This window comes from Eschrichtius robustus, chromosome Y (assembly GCF_028021215.1).
Source record: "Eschrichtius robustus isolate mEscRob2 chromosome Y, mEscRob2.pri, whole genome shotgun sequence".
In the NCBI taxonomy this organism is placed as follows: domain Eukaryota; kingdom Metazoa; phylum Chordata; class Mammalia; order Artiodactyla; family Eschrichtiidae; genus Eschrichtius; species Eschrichtius robustus.
Window position 1 is genome coordinate 3,441,767 of NC_090846.1, and position 17,074 is coordinate 3,458,840.

The 17,074-nt window shown below is 36.5% G+C and overlaps 1 protein-coding gene across 1 annotated transcript in view; it reads left to right on the forward strand.

The window, feature by feature from the left end:
- Positions 1-17,074, forward strand: part of LOC137757632 (protein WWC3-like) — a 94,661-nt gene that overhangs the window by 47,623 nt on the left and 29,964 nt on the right. The window contains exons 6-8 of the mRNA XM_068534222.1: positions 4,516-4,589; positions 8,826-9,068; positions 16,205-16,218. Coding sequence (XP_068390323.1) covers positions 4,516-4,589; positions 8,826-9,068; positions 16,205-16,218 — 331 coding nt within the window. The remainder of the gene's footprint in view (positions 1-4,515; positions 4,590-8,825; positions 9,069-16,204; positions 16,219-17,074) is intronic.

A 17,074-nucleotide genomic window follows, 5' to 3' on the forward strand; every position in this document is an offset into this window, starting at 1 on the left:
TAGGAAATTTACCTGAATTAAAATTAATTTTGTTTGAGACTTGGTAGAATTTCAGAATGCACTTTTGATAATGTGTGAACCCTTGAGTTAAGCGAGGGTTGGGAATCAGTATTTGAAACTGGACTGTGAACATTTAAAAGCAGTACTTTTGTAGTGTCATTGAGTGACATTTGCTGTTAATTTTTTACCAGATAGAAAGCCACTTGGACTGCTTCTTTTTCCTAGGACTTATTAAACAAAGATGTGTAAGTGGAAAGCTGAAGACAGCAAAAGATGAAGAGAGAATAAAGAAAATAGATTGACATAAAACTCAGGTCTTAAAATAATTAGCTAGTATTTTAAAACTCAGCAAACATTTCCTCTTTTGGAAATGTAGTAAATAATGACTATTTCTTGAATTTTCTGGAACAGCCTATTTTCAGTTTTCCCCTCACTGTTCTTAATAGTACACTTGTACATGTTCAACCACATGTATTATGTGGTTTAAAGAATATGGTCTCTAACTGTAACACACAGGGAAGAATCTGTTAACTCAAAAAATAATATTGTTTTCTAAAGATTTTGGAGTGACTGAGGGAAGGAAAGAAGTCTGACTCACTCAGTTTCTTTAATTAGTCATTGCTTCTTGTCAGAAGTTTAGAATTAGAAGATAGGTATTTCTAACTAGCATGAGGAGAAACAGGTAAGATCAAAGACTTTTGTAATGATTTATATAGAATGTCCTAAAACTATTGGTGTGAAGCTTGTTACAGAGTTATAATAACAATAGTGGCAAATTATTCTTATTCATGAGACTCTGAAGTGTATGGGGGCAGGCAGCTTCCCAGGTCTGACCTCATTTCAACCAGTTGTTCCCATCTCTGTTATGTAGTATGATGAGGAGACTAAAGTGCCAGGTTACCTAAGGTCTTAAAGCTGAGAGAGGCAAGTCTGGATTCAAAATTACATCTCTGATGATTAAACTCCTGCACTATCTACTACATCATGTTACTATAGAGAAAAATATCAAAAAGCTATGCCCAATGTCATAAGTACATATGATATAAGTTAGCTCTTGCTATGTAGGGTTTTAAAACTACAGTCAAGGTATCAGGTCAATTAGAAAGTCAGTCTCAGATCAAGTGACCAAACAAGCAAGAATATACAAGAGAGAAAAGACAGTCTCTTCAATAAGGGGTGCTGGGAAAACTGGACAGCTACATGTAAAATAATGAAATTAGAACATTCTCTAACATCACACACAAAAATAAACTCAAAATGGATTAGTAAGACCAGACACTATAAAACTCTTAGAGGAAAACATAGGAAGAGCAGTCTTTGACATAAATCACAGCAAGATCTTTTTTGACCCACCTCCTAGAGTAATGAAAATAAAACCAAAAATAAACAAATGGGAACTCATTAAACTTAAAAGCTTCTGCCCAGCAAAGGAAACCATAAACAAAATGAAAAGACTAGGGAAAGACAGATGAGAAAAAATATTTGCAAAGCTACCAACAAGGGATAAATCTCCAAAATATACAAACAGCTCATGCAGCTGAATATCAAAAAAACAAACAAACAAACAAACAACCCAATCAAAAAAATGGGTGGAAGATCTAAGTAGACATTTCTCCAGATAAGACATACTGATGGCCAAAAGGCACATGAAAAGGTGCTCAACATCACTAATTATCGGAGAAATGCAAATCAGAATTACAATGCAGTATCACCTCACAACAGTCAGAATGGCCGTTATCAAAAAGTCTACAAACAATAAAGTCCACTGTTGGTGGAAATGTAAATTGGTGCAGCCACTATGGAGAATAGTATGGAGCTTCCTTAAAAAGCTAAAAATAGAGCTACGTATGATCCTGCTATCCAACTTCTGGGCATATATCCGGAGAAAACCATAATTCGAAAAGATACATGCACCCCAATGTTCATTGCAGCACTATTTACAATAGCCAGGACATGGAAGCAAGCTAAGTGTCCATTGACCATGGAATGGATAAAGATGTGGTACATGTATGCAATGGAATACTACTCAGCCATAAAAAAGAATGAAATAATGCCATTTGCAGCAATATGGATGGAACTAGAGATTATCATACTAAGTGAAGTAAGTCAGACAGAGAAAGACAAATATCATATGATATTGCTTATATGTGGAATCTAAAACAAAATGATGCAAATGAACCTATATATAAAACAGAAATCGAGTCACAGATGTAGAAAACAAACTGTGGTTAGACAGGGGGAAAGGGGAGGAGGGATAAATTGGGAGATGGGGATTGACATATAGACACTACTATGTGTAAAGTTGATAGCTAATAAGGACTTACTCTATAGCACAGGGAACTCTACTCAACAGTCTGTAATGACCTACATGGGAAAAGAATTTTAAAAAGAGTGGATATATGTATATGTAAAACTGATTCACTTTGCTGTACACCTGAAACTAACACAATATTGTAAATCACCTATACTCTTCAGCATGGCAGTTTGTTTCACCAAAATGTGCATGCTGAGAAGGCAATAGAGAAACTCACCTAACATGATGGGAGTAACAATCCATTGTAACCTAATCACAGAAATGACTTCTCTTTACCTTTGCTCTGTTCTATTGGATCGAATCAAGTCACTGGGTCCAACCTACTTTCTAGTAGAGGTGATTACACATGGGCTGAATAACAGAAAGTGAAGATTGTTGAGGGCCAACTTAGAAGTGTATCTATTTTAGTTAATATTATGAGTCAGTTTTGAGGGCAGGTGTTAGGTATATGACATGTTTTTCAAGAATAGGGATTTGTAACCAGAGACATAAGCAATATCAGCATAACATTGGAATTTGGAATTTGCGGTACATGATATAGGACTATATAGAAACTGAGACAGGAACCATTTTGGTATTTTTAAACTGTAGGTTGCTTTGTTTTTGACTAAAACATTTTTATTTGTCTCAAAGAAGAGTGAAGCCTACAAGTTTGTAAATTACTTTTAGAAGAGATTTAAGGAGTGAAGTGTATTAATCTCACTGAAGAATCAGCTCAGTGTTAAAGAGGGTGATGAAAAGACAAGTAGAGCATTTCCACTCTGGAAAGTTTCTAAAGATGTCAAACTTCATATCTAAATATGTATACTGAGCAGAGTTTGTGGAAAGGGAGAGCTGAGAGAACTGTTTAAATATATGATTGTGACTCATTTCATTGGAGAATTTTCAGTGCACCATAAGCCACTTCTTCATCTTGTCATTCAGTATATTTCCAAGGCAATATACATGTAGAGAAATTCACAATAGAAATTTGTCAAAATGTGTATCAACATATTAATTACTAATCATTCAAGTAGAATGTTCTTAAATATTTGTTGACATGAAGTTATTAAAAGGAAAAAGACTTAGTGGTCATAATATATGATCTAGTAAAGTCAAATCTACACCTTGAAGGATTTTTTAAAATTTTATTTTATTTATCGTTGGATGCATTGGGTCTTTGTTGCTGTGTGCCGGCTTTCTCTAGTTGGGGCGAGCGGGGGCTACTCTTCATTGCGGTGCGTGGGCTTCTCATTGCGGTGGCTTCTCTTGTTGTGGAGCACGGGCTCTAGGTGCACGGGCTTCATTAGTTGCAGCATGCGGGCTCAGTAGTTGTGGCTCGCAGACTCTAGAGCGCAGGCTCAGTAGTTGCGGTGCACAGGTTTAGTTGCTCCATGGCATGTAGGATCTTCCCGGACCAGGAATTGAACCTGTGTCCCCTGCATTGGCAGGAGGGTTCTTAACCTGTGCGCCACCAGGGAAGTCCCTGAAGGATTTATTGAAAATACATTTTTATGACATTTCCAGGAATGAAAAAAAGTAAGCCACAATTGTGTTTCGTATAGGTCTTTTTGTTTTGTCTAGCATGTTGATCACTTCAGTGTAATTGGTAGGAAAAATATTTAAATACAACTACTGATTGGATCCAGAACACCACATTTTATATTCTAGCTCTTAAAGTAATATTGCCCAATCCCACTCATTTTTATTCATTGATTTCTTCCTTTTTACATTTTGTTCTTTTATATACCATACCATATTGGAGAGAGTTATCCTATATCCCAAACACATACTAGTCTGTCTTCTTCAGATTTTATTATTTCTTAGTAGGACATCATCATTCCACATTCATTGAGAAACTGGATATTTGAGAACAGTGTACTAAATGGGATAACATTTTAAACCTTTGTATCAACTGTTAATAAATTATTTCTTTCTTTAAAAAACTTCAATTTTGTTTAATATAATAACAAATGAATATATTTCCACTGAGGAAAAAAAGTCCAACTGTTTAGATAATATTAAACCCAGATTCCCAAAACCCTCTGGTCAGAGGTTGCAACAGAATTTTATTTGGTACATTTCCTTCCAGTGCTTTGAATAATTGAAATTTACAGAAGAACTAAAAGAGTATTTTTAACTGCTGCTGAAATTTAAATGAACTTACAATTTTGAAAATATTTTAATATGAATTTTTATTGTTTTTCTTTTATTCCCCAAATTTTGCCTTTGATGATAAAACAAACCTTGTAGACCAAGTCAGACTTAATTGGCAATGTGAGGAGGCCAGAAAGAGGTAAGAAACTCATTTTAAAAATCTTGCCTTCTGCTTACTTCTTTTTCCCTGGAGAGAAATTGAACACAGTTCAGTATGTGTCTACCTACAATTTTACCAAAATGCAGTGTCTACTGTAATACAAAATAATGGATTCTCATTTGTGGTTAGCTTCCGAATACATGTAACAAAATGTCAAGTGCATTTAAAATGTCAAATTCAAAATATTGCTAACACTTGTAAAGATCTGATTCATTAAGAATGGAGATTTTTCAGCTTTTTTTTATCCTTCTGACTAGTTGAGAACTCCCTTTTTCCCTCCTCTTAGACTGAGTATCAGTCCCTCAGACCAACTTAAGTTAAACTATTTTTTTTCCTTTCATTTATTTGGCTCAATAGGTTAATGTTGAGCCATTAATGGAAAAGCCACACATAATTGTTTTCAAAGACATTTTAAGTAGTACAGTAACAGGTAATAGCAGTAGATATTCCATTTCATTTTGTTTGAAAGAATTTAAATGCAATTATTTATATTGACGTAAATAATAATAAATAGTCTGGCTTCTGAAATTCAATATTTGACTATATTTATGCCTGTTTGTTTATCTTTCCTAGTCTTAATTTTAGAACATGTGCAAAACTGAGACAATTATCATGTCATATTTCTCCTCAAATGCTTAGGGCCCCTTGTTTTCAATATTGGCCCACTGCTTTAGCATTGCTCTCACATGCTTAGAGACTTTATCTTTTTTCACCCTTTGGTAACATCTTAAAACACAGTTGTTTAAAATATGTCCTTCTTAAAGCTATAAAGCATATCAAAAAAAATTTCCTTCGTCAAAAATGAAATACTATCTTGAAGACAAAACAGCAGGATACCAGTTAGTGTAAGGAGGATACTTTCTGGCTAAATAATTGGCTCTCATCAATGTGTATAATTTATGTATGTCTGGAATTTCACTTTTCTTGTCTTCTTAGAAAATGTAAAAATATCAACAAAAGCAGCTCCCATGACTCCCTGCTAAGGACAAGCATTAACTGACATAGGTCTTTGGTTTGCTAAGTGGTTTTATATCCAATTTTTTCTTGCTTATTATGATGTAGTAGTGTTGGGTTTTAGAATTTCCACATGTAATATTTCAAAATTCATTATCCATATTGATTATCTACAGTGGTCACATTATTAATCATATACTTCTTCTCTTTAGGTTGCTCATATTTTTTGAAGGAATGTTGCCTCTTGTGAATATTCCTCTGGGCGTTTTGCATGTTTGTTCTGAAAATGCACAGTGTAGGCTGGAATTTGCCAGGCTGTACTAAACTCAGAAAATAGGTCATTGCTATGCTTAGCAAGTAATTGTTGCATGTTTTGCTGTAACATTTACCAAACACAGTGAGTGATTTCTTATTTTCTAGAGATGTAACCTTTAAGGTTACAGTGAATAACCTTTAAAATGTTTAGGTAAGTATTTAGGTAGATTATTCATGAAAGAACACTGCATTTCACCTTCTTATGTATATTTTATATTTATATTTTACATATATTTTAGTTTTTAGAGCATTTTCAGGTTTACAGCAAAACTCAGTGGACAATATAGAGAGTTCCCATGTACTTCTTACCCTTCTACACAAATAACCTCCCTCACTATAAACATCTCCAGAGATGTACCAGAGGGTAAGTACATTTGTTACAATTCATGAACCTACATTGTCACATCATAATCACCTGAAGTCCATAGTTCCTGTACATTAGGGTTCATTCATGGTATTGTACATTCTGTGCATTTGGACAAATGTATAATGACATGTATCCAATATTATGGTATTCAGTACAGTCTTTTCACTTCCCTAAAAATCCACAGTGCTCTGCCTACTCATTCCTTCCTCAGCACTAACCTATGAAAACCACTGAGATTTTACTAACTCCATAGTTTCCCAGAAAGTCATATACATATTATCATGCAGTATGTAGCCTTTTCAGATTGACTTCTTTCACTTATAATACTGTGTAAGTTTCCTTCCTGTATTTCATGTCTTGATGGCTCATTCCTTTTTAGGGCTGAATAATATCCCATTGTTTAAATGTACCATAGTTTATTTATCTGTTCATCTACTAAAGTAGGACATCTTGGTTGCTTCCAAGTTTTTTTTTTATCCTATGTACAATTTTATTGATGGAATAAACATATATTTCCATTGATAAAATGTAAAAACATAAAGGGAAGTGTTTCTTGATACATAGACAATATAAATAAAAGCAGGACAAAATTAATAAGCAGTGAGATGGAAACAAATTGCTTCCAAGGTTTGTCTATTATAAACAAAGCTGCTATAAACATCCATGTGCAGATTTGTGTGGACATAAAATTTCAGCTCTTTTGGGTAAACACAAAGGAGCGTGACTGCTGGATCACATGGTAAGAGTATGTTTAGTTTTGTGAGAAACTGCCAAAGTGGCTGTAGCATCTTGCATTCCTTCCAGCAGTGAATGGGAGTTCCTGTTGCTCCACATCCTCACCAGCATTTGGTGCTGTACATGTTCTCATTTTGGCTATTCTAATAGGTGTGTGGTGGAATCTCACTGTTGTTTTAATTTTCATTTCCCTGGTGACATATGATTTAGAGCATCTTGTTTTCATATGCTTTGCTGTCTGTTTATCTTTTTCAGTGAGGTGTCCGTTAAGGTCTCTGGCCCATTTAATTGAGTTGTTTTTTCCCTCATTGTTGAGTTTTAAGTATTCTTTCTATATTTTGGATAACAGTTCTGTATCAGATGTGTCTTTTGCAAATGTTCCCTCCCAGTCTGTGATTTGTTGTCTCACATCTGTTGACATTCTTTCACTGAGCAGAAGTTTTAATTTTAATGAAGTTGAACTTACCCATTATTTCTTTCATGGATCATGCCTTTGGTATTTTATCTAAAATGACATTTCCAAACCAAGGTCTTATTAATTTTCTCCTATGTAATCTTCTAAGAGTTTTACAGTTTTGCCTTTTATATTTAGGTCTTGAGTTAAATTTTGTGAAGGGTGTGAAGTCTATGTGTAGATGATTTTATTTTTTTTTTGCATGTGCATGTCCAGTTGTTCCAGCACCATTTGATGAAAAGACTGCCTTTGCTATCCTATGCTTTTGCCAGTACCACACTATCTTGATTACTGTACTGCTTTATATTGAGTCTTGAGGTCTCCTAGTGTCAGTTCTCCAGCTTTGTTCTCTTCCTTCAGTAGTGTGTTGGATGTTCTGGGCCTGTTGCCCCTTTAGAATCAATTTGTTTATGTCCACAAATATAAGTTGCTGGAATTTTGATTTGGATTGTTTTGAATCTATAGAGCAAGCTGGGAAGAAGTGACATCTTGACAGTATTGGAACCTTTCCTATCCATGAACATGGAATGTCTCTTCATTTATTTAGTTCTTCTTTGTTTCAGTTCATCATAGTTTTGTAATTTCCTTTGTATAGATCTTGTACAAGTTTGGTTAGACTTATAACTAAGTATTTCATTTTTGGAGGTGCCATGTGAATGGTATTGTGTTTTAAATTTCAGATCCACTTGTTTATTGATGGTATTTAGGAAAGCAGTTGACTTTTGTATACGCTTGTATCCTGCAATCTTGCACTAATTGCTTAAGAGTTCCAGGTGAAATTTTTTTTGTTATCGGCTTCTTTTGGGTTTTCCTCATAGATGATTATGTGAGCTGTGAACAATGACTGTTTTATGTCTTTCTTTCCAATCTGTGCACAGTGTACTCCTTTTATTTTATTCCATTAGTTAGGACTTCCATATGATGTTGAAAAGGATTGGTGATGGGGTACACCGTTGTTTTGAAGTTGATCTCAGTGAGAAAGCTTGAGCTTCACACCATTAAGAATGGTATGAGTTGTATTTTTTTTTTTTTGTAGATGTTCTTTATCAAATTGAGGAAGTTTCTATTTCTATTTTAGTGGGGGTTTTTTGTTTTGTTTTTTATATATACTAAATGAATGCTAGATTTTGTCAGATGCTTGTTCTGCATCTCTTGATATGGTCACATGATCTTCTTTTTCAATCGGTTGCTGTGATGGATTATATTAATTGATTTTTGAATGTTGAACTAGCACACCTAGGATAAATCCCACTTGACGGTTGTGGTGTAATTCTTTCTGTGTTATGTTGGATTCAATTTGCTAATACTTAGTTGAGGATTTTAGCGTCTGTATCGTGAAGAGAATTTTTAAAATTAAGTTCATGGATTTTTCTGTGTCCCTGTCTCGCAGAGTCTCAAATATCCAGCGGCAGCTGGCCCAGTTTGAGAGCGAGTCCTGGCCGGGCATGGCCGAGGCCGACAGGGGCCGGCTGCAGCTCATCAAGGAGAAGGAGACCCTGCTTCAGGAGCTGCAGCTCATCATTCAGCAGAGGAGGCCGGCGGAGGACGTGGCCCGGCTGGAGGAGGAGCGGCGGCGCCTGGAGGAGGAGATCCAGCGCTCCCGGGCCACGTCCGTGCAGGGCGCCACGGAAAGGTGGGCTGGCCGGGCAGGCGGGGCCGGCTTCCAGCGGAGGAGCAGCTGGCAAAGCCGAAACCTTGTTACTCAGGCAGCCACGGCCTGGCGGAAGGTGGAGGGAGCCGGTGCCTGCCGTCCGCAGGGGGTGCCCAGGGCGCCTGCCGTCCGCAGGGGGTGCCCAGGGCTCGGAGGCTCCCGGTCCCTCTTACGAGTGGGAGGTGGTCGAGAACCGGATGGAGCAGGGAAGACCGGGGAACCCACCACTTAGACCCCGCCCACTCCCGCTGCAGGTGCCGGGTGCACCCGCCCCCTGTGTTTTCAGGACAGCGTCCAGGACAGGTGTCGGGTCTCCAGCCAGCAGGGGCCCGGAGGCAGGTGGTGGTCGGCTCCGTGACCACAGAGGAACCTCGTTCCTAAAGTCAGCAGCATCTCCGTTTCCGCAGTCTACCTCTTACTTTTATCTCCGACTTTGATTTCTCGCCAGCAAAGCCTGCCCTTTTGGCAGCAGGAAGTCTCCGCTCTCTCGCGTGTCTGTTTCTGAACGTGCGTCTCTTCAGTTGGTCTTGGGGCTCTTTACCAGCGTGGGACATATGAAGCCAGCGCAGAGTCCTTTGTCCTCTGTTGCTCGCCCTTTCATTGTGTGCCCTGTCTCCTGGTTTGCGTTTGCTGTGTGTGATCACAGATTGTTGTGTGATCACAAATTGTGTGGAAGGCTGGGTCTGCTTTCCACGTTGCACAGCTGTCAGAAGTCTGGGGATATTTGCTGAGCTTTGGAGAGCCCACCGCCCATTCGATAACATACTGGCTCTTTAAAATTCACTGTATTACCAGGATCATAAGCTGTATCTCTGTGAGCATTCTCTAGGCAGAGTTTAATTGTCACCTGAATTATTTGGTCAGTACAGATGCCCTTATAACGACCGTTTCATCGAGTGTTAGGATTGTCCTCTGTATTTGCTGCAGGTTATCTCTGCTTGGTTATTCATCATTAATTGAAAGGTCTGTGTCGTGTCCTTAGGGGCTAACGTCAGCGCTGGAGGGAAGCGGTGTGGTTTGGAGAGTCCAGCGCATAGGAATGGGCAGAGTGCATGTTAATTTGCCTGGCGTGGTAGAGTGCCCTGTCACCTCGCTCAAAATAAACCCAGAGTTTATTGCTTCTGACTCTGCAAAGGGACTATGAAGTGGAAGTTTCATCTGTGCTCTTGTGCTTCTGTATTGTTTCAGCTTAATATCACCTTCCGTTCTCCCCATGCTGTTCTCTTGTGTACGTTCTGGGTGGGAGGGCCTGGCAGTTCCATTTGGTTCTCTGTTAATGGGATGGATTCAGTCCTGTGAATACTACTTGCTTCTCAGGACCTGACAACCACACACCAGTGACTGATTCCGCCCTTGCCATGTGGAGATCCCAGGGCACAAATCCAGGGAACCCCCAGAGCAGGTGTTACCATTACGCTTGGATTCAAGGCCTGGGTCCCCCAAACTTGTCCAGCTTATGTGGTCTCTTGTGGGACCAATGCAGGAGCTGAGTCTTGGGATCTGAAACCATGGCGTGAAGAAGGAGAGGTGAACTTGTCTTCTGAGTATGAAATATATTGGTCCTGGGTCAGAAATGGTAAAGGGGAAAGGGAGGATGGATAAATTAGGAGTTTGGGATTAAAATATACACACTAGTATATATAAAATAGATAACCATCAAGGACCTACTGTATAGCACTAGGAACTATACTCAATATCTTGTAATAACCTATAATGGAAGAGAGTATAAAAAAGGAATATCTGTTTATATACGTATATGTATATGTATAACTGAATCACTTTACTGTACACCTGAAACTAACACATTATAAATCAACTATACTTCAGTAGAAATTAATAAAAAATAAACATTTAAAAAGTAAAGTACTATTTAAAGTAAATGACTTAAAGATAGTAAATTAGACTGTACATTTTAAAATCTATTATCTTTTAAAATACTCCTCTTCATAGAAGTAGTTCTTAATGTTCTTAGAAGTTCACCTTCTTTAATGTGCAAACATGAGACTCTACTTCTAGGGTTGAACCCTGGCAAGTTTCCTGTATGTCTTTTGCTTCCTAGTTGAAAAAATGTGTACAGAAGGTTGGCATGTATTTAAGATTCCTATTTTTATGGAAAAATAGAATAGAAATATGGCCGCTTACACCCCAGACAGTTTTTACATCTCTCAGTAATTGATAGACTGGCTTGTATAAGTGTTTCCACCTCTGTTTTATAGGGAATCTACATTTACATTCATCACCACCCATGGTTACAACATTTTTTTTTCTTGTGATGAGAACTTATAAGATTTACTTTCATAGCAACTTTCAAATACACAATGCAGAATGATTAAGTCTAGTCATACGGCTGTACATTACTTCTCCATGATTTAATTAACTTGATAACTGGAAGTTTTTGACCACCTTTACTCACTTCACTCTGTCCTTCAGGTCTGGCCACCACCAGTCTGCTCTCTGTATCTATGAGCTTGTTAGTTTATTTGTTTGTTTTAGATTCCACATATAAGTGAGACCATACTTTACGTCTTTGACTTATCTCACTGTAGCACTGTACTCTCAAGTTTCCTCTATGTCGTCACAAATGACAAGATTTTCTTTTTTTCTGGCTGAGTAATATTCCAACGTATGTGTGTATTTACCACATTTTCTTTATTCATTCACCTGACAATGGACACTTACGTTGCTTGCATATCTTGGCTGTTGTAATTAATGCTGCTATGAATATTGGGATACATGTATCTTTTCAAATTAATGTTTTCACTTTTTTCTTTTTGGATAAATATCCAGAAGTGGTGTTGCTTGATCATATGGTAACTCTACTTTTGATTTTTAAGGAACCTCCATATTGTTGTTCATAGTGGGTGCACCAATTTACATTCCCACCAACAGTGTAGGAGGGTTCCCTTTTCTCCACATCCTCACTAAGTCTTGTTATTTCTGTTCTTTTTGATAATAGCCATTCCGACAGGTGTGAGGTGGTATCTCACTGTGGTTTTGATTTGCATTTCTCTAATAATTAGAGATGCTGAGCATCTTTACATGTGCCTTTACGTGTGTTGGTCATCTATATGTCTTCTTTAGATAAATGTCTATTTCAGATTCTTTGGCCATTTTTTAAATTGGATTGTTTGTTTTTTTCAACTGAGTTGTGTGAATTTTTTATATATTTTGGATATTAACCCCTTATGAGATATATGATTTGCAGATATCTTTTCCCATTCATTCGGTTGCCTTTTTATTTGGTTGATGGTTTCCTTTGCTGTGCAGAAGGTTTTTAGTTTGATATAGTACATTTGCTTATTTTTGCTTTTGTTGCCTGTGCTTTTGATGTCAAATCCAAAATGTTGTCACCAAGACCAGTGTCAGGGTCTTGCCATACCACCTATGTTTTCCTCTTGATGTTTTGTACTTTCACATCTTATAGCCAAGTCTTTAATCCATTTTGGTTAATTTTTTATATGGTGTAAACTAGTGGTCCAGTTTCATTCTTTTGTGTGTGGCTGTCCAGTTTTCTTATCACTATTTATTGAAGAGAATGTCCTTTCCCCATTTTATATTCTTGGCTCTTTTGTTGTAAATTAACTGACCATATATGAGTAGGTTTACTTCTAGGCTGTTTGTTCTGCTCCATTGATCTATGTGTCTTTTTATACAGATATCATACTGATTTGACTATAGCTTTGTCATTTAGTTTGAAATCAGGAAGTGTGATTCTTCCAGGTTAGTTCTTTCTCAAGATTGCTTTGACTATTGGGGTCATTTGTGGATGCCAGTTTTAGGATTGTTTATTCTCTTTCAGTGGGAAATGCCATTGGTATTTTGATAGGGATTGCATTGACTCTGTAGATTGCTTTGAGTATTATTGACATTTTAACAGTGTTAATTCTACCAGTCCACAAGACAGAATATCTTTCTATTTATTTGTTTTTTTCTTCAGTTTCTCTCATCATTGTACAGGTTTTTCACCTCCTTTGTTCAATTTATTCCTGGTATTTTATTCTTTTCGATACAATTGTAAATGGGATTGTCTTTCATCATTTGTCTTTCTGACAGATCTCTGTTAGTGTTTAGAAATGTAAAATATTTCTCTATATTGGTTTTGTATCCTGCAAATTTACTGCAACTTCATTTATTAGTTCTAACAACTTTTTGGTGGAGTCCTTAGAGTTCCCTATATGTCATATCATGTCATCTGCAGATAGTTATAGGTGTACTTATTCCTTTCCATTTTGGATTTCTTTTATTTCTTTTTCTAGTCAGTTTGCTGTGCCTAGGACTTTCAATACTATGTTGAATAAAAGTGGCAAGAGTGGGCATCCTTGCCTTGTTCCTGGTCTTAGAGGAAAAGCTTTTAGTTTTTCATGTTTGAGTATGATGTTTGCTGTGGGTTTGTCACAATGACCTTTATTATGTTCAGGTATGCTCCCTGTATACCCACTTTTTTTAGAGTTTTTGTCAAAAATGGTTTGAATTTTGTCAAATGCTTTTTTTTGTATCTATTGAGATAATCATATCATTTTTGTCCTTCATCTTGTTAATGTGGTATACAATGTTGATTTGCAAATATTGAACCATTATTGCATCTCTGGAATAATCCTCACTTGATTATAGTGTATGAATCTTTTAATTTATTGTTGAATTCACTTTGTTAATATTTTGTTGGTGAGTTTTTCATCTATGTTCATCAGGGATATTGGCCTGTAATTTTCTTTTCTTGTGGTGTCCATGTCAGGTTTTGTTAACAGGGTAATCCTGGCATCATAAAGTGAGTTTGAAATTGTTCCTTCATCTTCTGTTTTTTGGAAGAGTTGGGGGAAAATTGTTATTAAGTCGTCTTTGAATGTTTGGTAGAATTCACTAGTGAAGTCATATGCTCCTGGACTTTTGAGGGAGGTTTTTAATTACCGATTCAGTCTTGTTACTAGTAAACAGTCTGTTCAATTTTGTTTCTTCATGGTTCGGTCTTGGTTATATGTTTCTAGAAATTTATTTCTCGTAGGTTGTCCAATTTGTTGATATATAATTGTTCTTAGCAGTCTCTTATGATCGTTTGTACTTCTGTGGTATTAGTTATGTCTCCTCATTCATTTCTTAGTTTAATTATTTGTGATATTTCTGATTTTAATTAAGTCTTTTTTTCTTGGTGAGCCTGGCTAAAGGTTTGTCAATTTTGTTTATCTTTTCAAAGGACCTGCTCTCGGTTTCATTGATAATTTCTACTGTCTTTTTAGCCTCTATTTCATTTACTTCTGCTCTCATCTTTATTATTTCCTTCCTTGGGCTAACTTTAGGCTTCATTTGTTCTTCTTTTTCTAATTCCTTGAGGTTCAAAGTTAGGTTGTGTATTTGAAGTTTTTCTTATATATTGTAGTAGGAATTATCACTAAAAACATTGCTCTTAGAACTGCTGTGTAGCATTCCAGAAGTTTGATGTGTGTATTTGGTGTGTACAGATACAGAAGTGTAATTTTCTTTTTCTTGTGGTGTCCTTGTTAGGTTTTGGTAACAGGGTAATGCTGGCATCATTAGTTAGGAAGCATCCCTCATCTTCAACTTTTTCAGAAAAGTTTGAGAAAGACAGGTATTAAATCTTCTTTGACTGTTTGGTAAAATTGACCAGCGAAGCCTGCTGGTCCTGAACTTTTGTTTGGTGGGAAGTGTTGGATTACTGATTCAATATCCTTACTAGTTATTGGTATGTTCAGTTTTCTTTTTCTTCATAATTCAGTCCTGCCTTGCATGTTTCTAGGATGCATCCATTTCTTTTGTATTGTTCAATTTGCTGGCATATAATTGTTTATAGCAGCCTCTCATAATGCTTTGTTTTTCCGTGGTGTCAGTTGTAACATCTCCTCTTTTATTTCTGATTTTATTTATTTAAGCCCTGTCCTTTTCTTGACGAGTCTAGCTAAACTTTCGTCAATTTGTCTATCTTTTAAAAGAAAAAAGGCCTCTTAATTTCATTCATCTCTTCTATTGTCTCTCGAGTCTTTGTTACATTTATTTCCATCCCGATCTTTGTTATGTCTTTCCTAATAGTACCTTTGGGCTTCATTTGTTCTTCTTTTTCTATTTTCTTCCTGTGTAAAGTTAGCTTGTTTCTGGAGTTAGACATTTTATCACCAAGAACCGACCTCTTACAATGGCTTTTGCTGCATTCCATAAATCTGTTATGTTGTATTCTCATTTTCTTGAGGTTGTTTTTCTTTAAATTTCTCTTTTGATTTCTTCATTGACCCATGGACGGTTCACTACATGTTGTTTGATCTCACACATTTGTGAACTTTCCAGTTTTGTTTCATAATTGATCTCTACTTTTACACCTGTTGCCGAATACACTTGAAACTTCCTTTACTTATTAAGGCTTGTTTTGTAGCCTAAAAAATAATTTCTTCTCCATAATGTTCCATGTGCTCTTCAGAAAAATGTGTGATTCTGCTGATTTTTTTCTTTTTTTTTTTGATGGAATATTCTGTATAGATCTGATAAATCTGTGTGATCTCACATATTCTTTAAGGCCAACGTTTTCTTGCTGATTTTCTGTCTGGATGATCTGTATGGTTGATGTAGGTGGAGTATTAGAATCTCCTACTATTATTGTATTGATGTCTATTTCTCCCATTAGGACTGTTAATATTTGCTTTATATATTTAGATGGTTCTGTGTTGGGTGCATAAATGTTTACATATGTTTTACCCTCTTACTGGATAGACCCCTTTATCATTAGGTAATCCCCTTCTTCGTCTCTTATTACAGTCTTTGTTCATAAACTCTATTTTGTCTGATATATATATGTATACCTGCCACAGCTTTCTTCTGGTTTCCATTTCTATGGCATATCTTTGTCCCCCCTTTCACTCTTAGTCTGTGCCTGTCCTGATACCTGAAGTGAGTCTCTTGTAGGCTGTGTATAAATATGTTGTTATTTTTTTCAGCCATTCAATCACTCTACTACTTCTGGAGAATTTAGTCCATTTGTACTTACTGCCATTTCAGTTTTTTTTTAAATTGTTTTCTCATTCCAGCATTCCTTTCTTGTTTCTTGCTCTCTTCCTTTGCAGTTTGCAAATGGTATGCTTAGATTCCTTTGTCATTATTTTTTGTGTTATCTACCACAGGGTGTTGCTTTGTAGTTACCATGAGGCTTACGGGTAACAGCTTATAACAGTGTATCTTAAGTTGATAACAACTTAAGTTTGAATACATTCTAAAGCTCTAAGTTTTTGTTTTCCCACACACAATTTTTATGTTTTTGATGTCATGTTTTACATCTTTTGTCTTGTGTATCCCCTAATACCAATTATTATCTTTACAGTAATTTTTACTACTTTTGTCTTTTAACCTTCATACTAGCTTTACAAAAGATTAATCCACTGCCTTTCCTATATATTTACCTTTAACGGTGATTTATATTTTCATATATGTTCCTGTTAATTAATGCCCTTTCTTTTCAGCTTAAAGAAGTCCCTTTAACATTTCTTATAAGACTGGTTTAGTGGTGATCACCTCCTGTAGGATTGCTTGTATGGAAAATTCTCTCTCCTTTACTTCTGAATGGTAACTTTACTGGGTATTCTTTCTTTCTTTCAGCACTTTGATTATATTGTGCAGCTCCTTTCTGGGCGGCAAAGTTTGTGCTGAATCATCTGCTGATAGTCTTCTGAGTATTCTCTTATGTGTAACAAGTTGCTTTTTCTCTTGCTGCCCTAAGTCTCTGTCTTTAACTTTTGACATTTTAATTATACTGCGTCTTGCTGTGGGTTCCTTTGAGTACAGCTTATTTGGAACTCGGAGCTGGATGTGTTTCCTTCCCCAGGTTAAGGAACTTTTCAATCGTTCTTTTTCAAATAAGTGTTCTGCCCATTTCTCTCTCTTTTCTCCTTCTGGGTCCCCTATAATGTGCATGTTAGTCCACCTGATGTTGTCTCACACATTCCTAAAGCTGCCTTCACTTTAAAAATCTTTTTTCTCCTTTTGCTGCTCTGCTT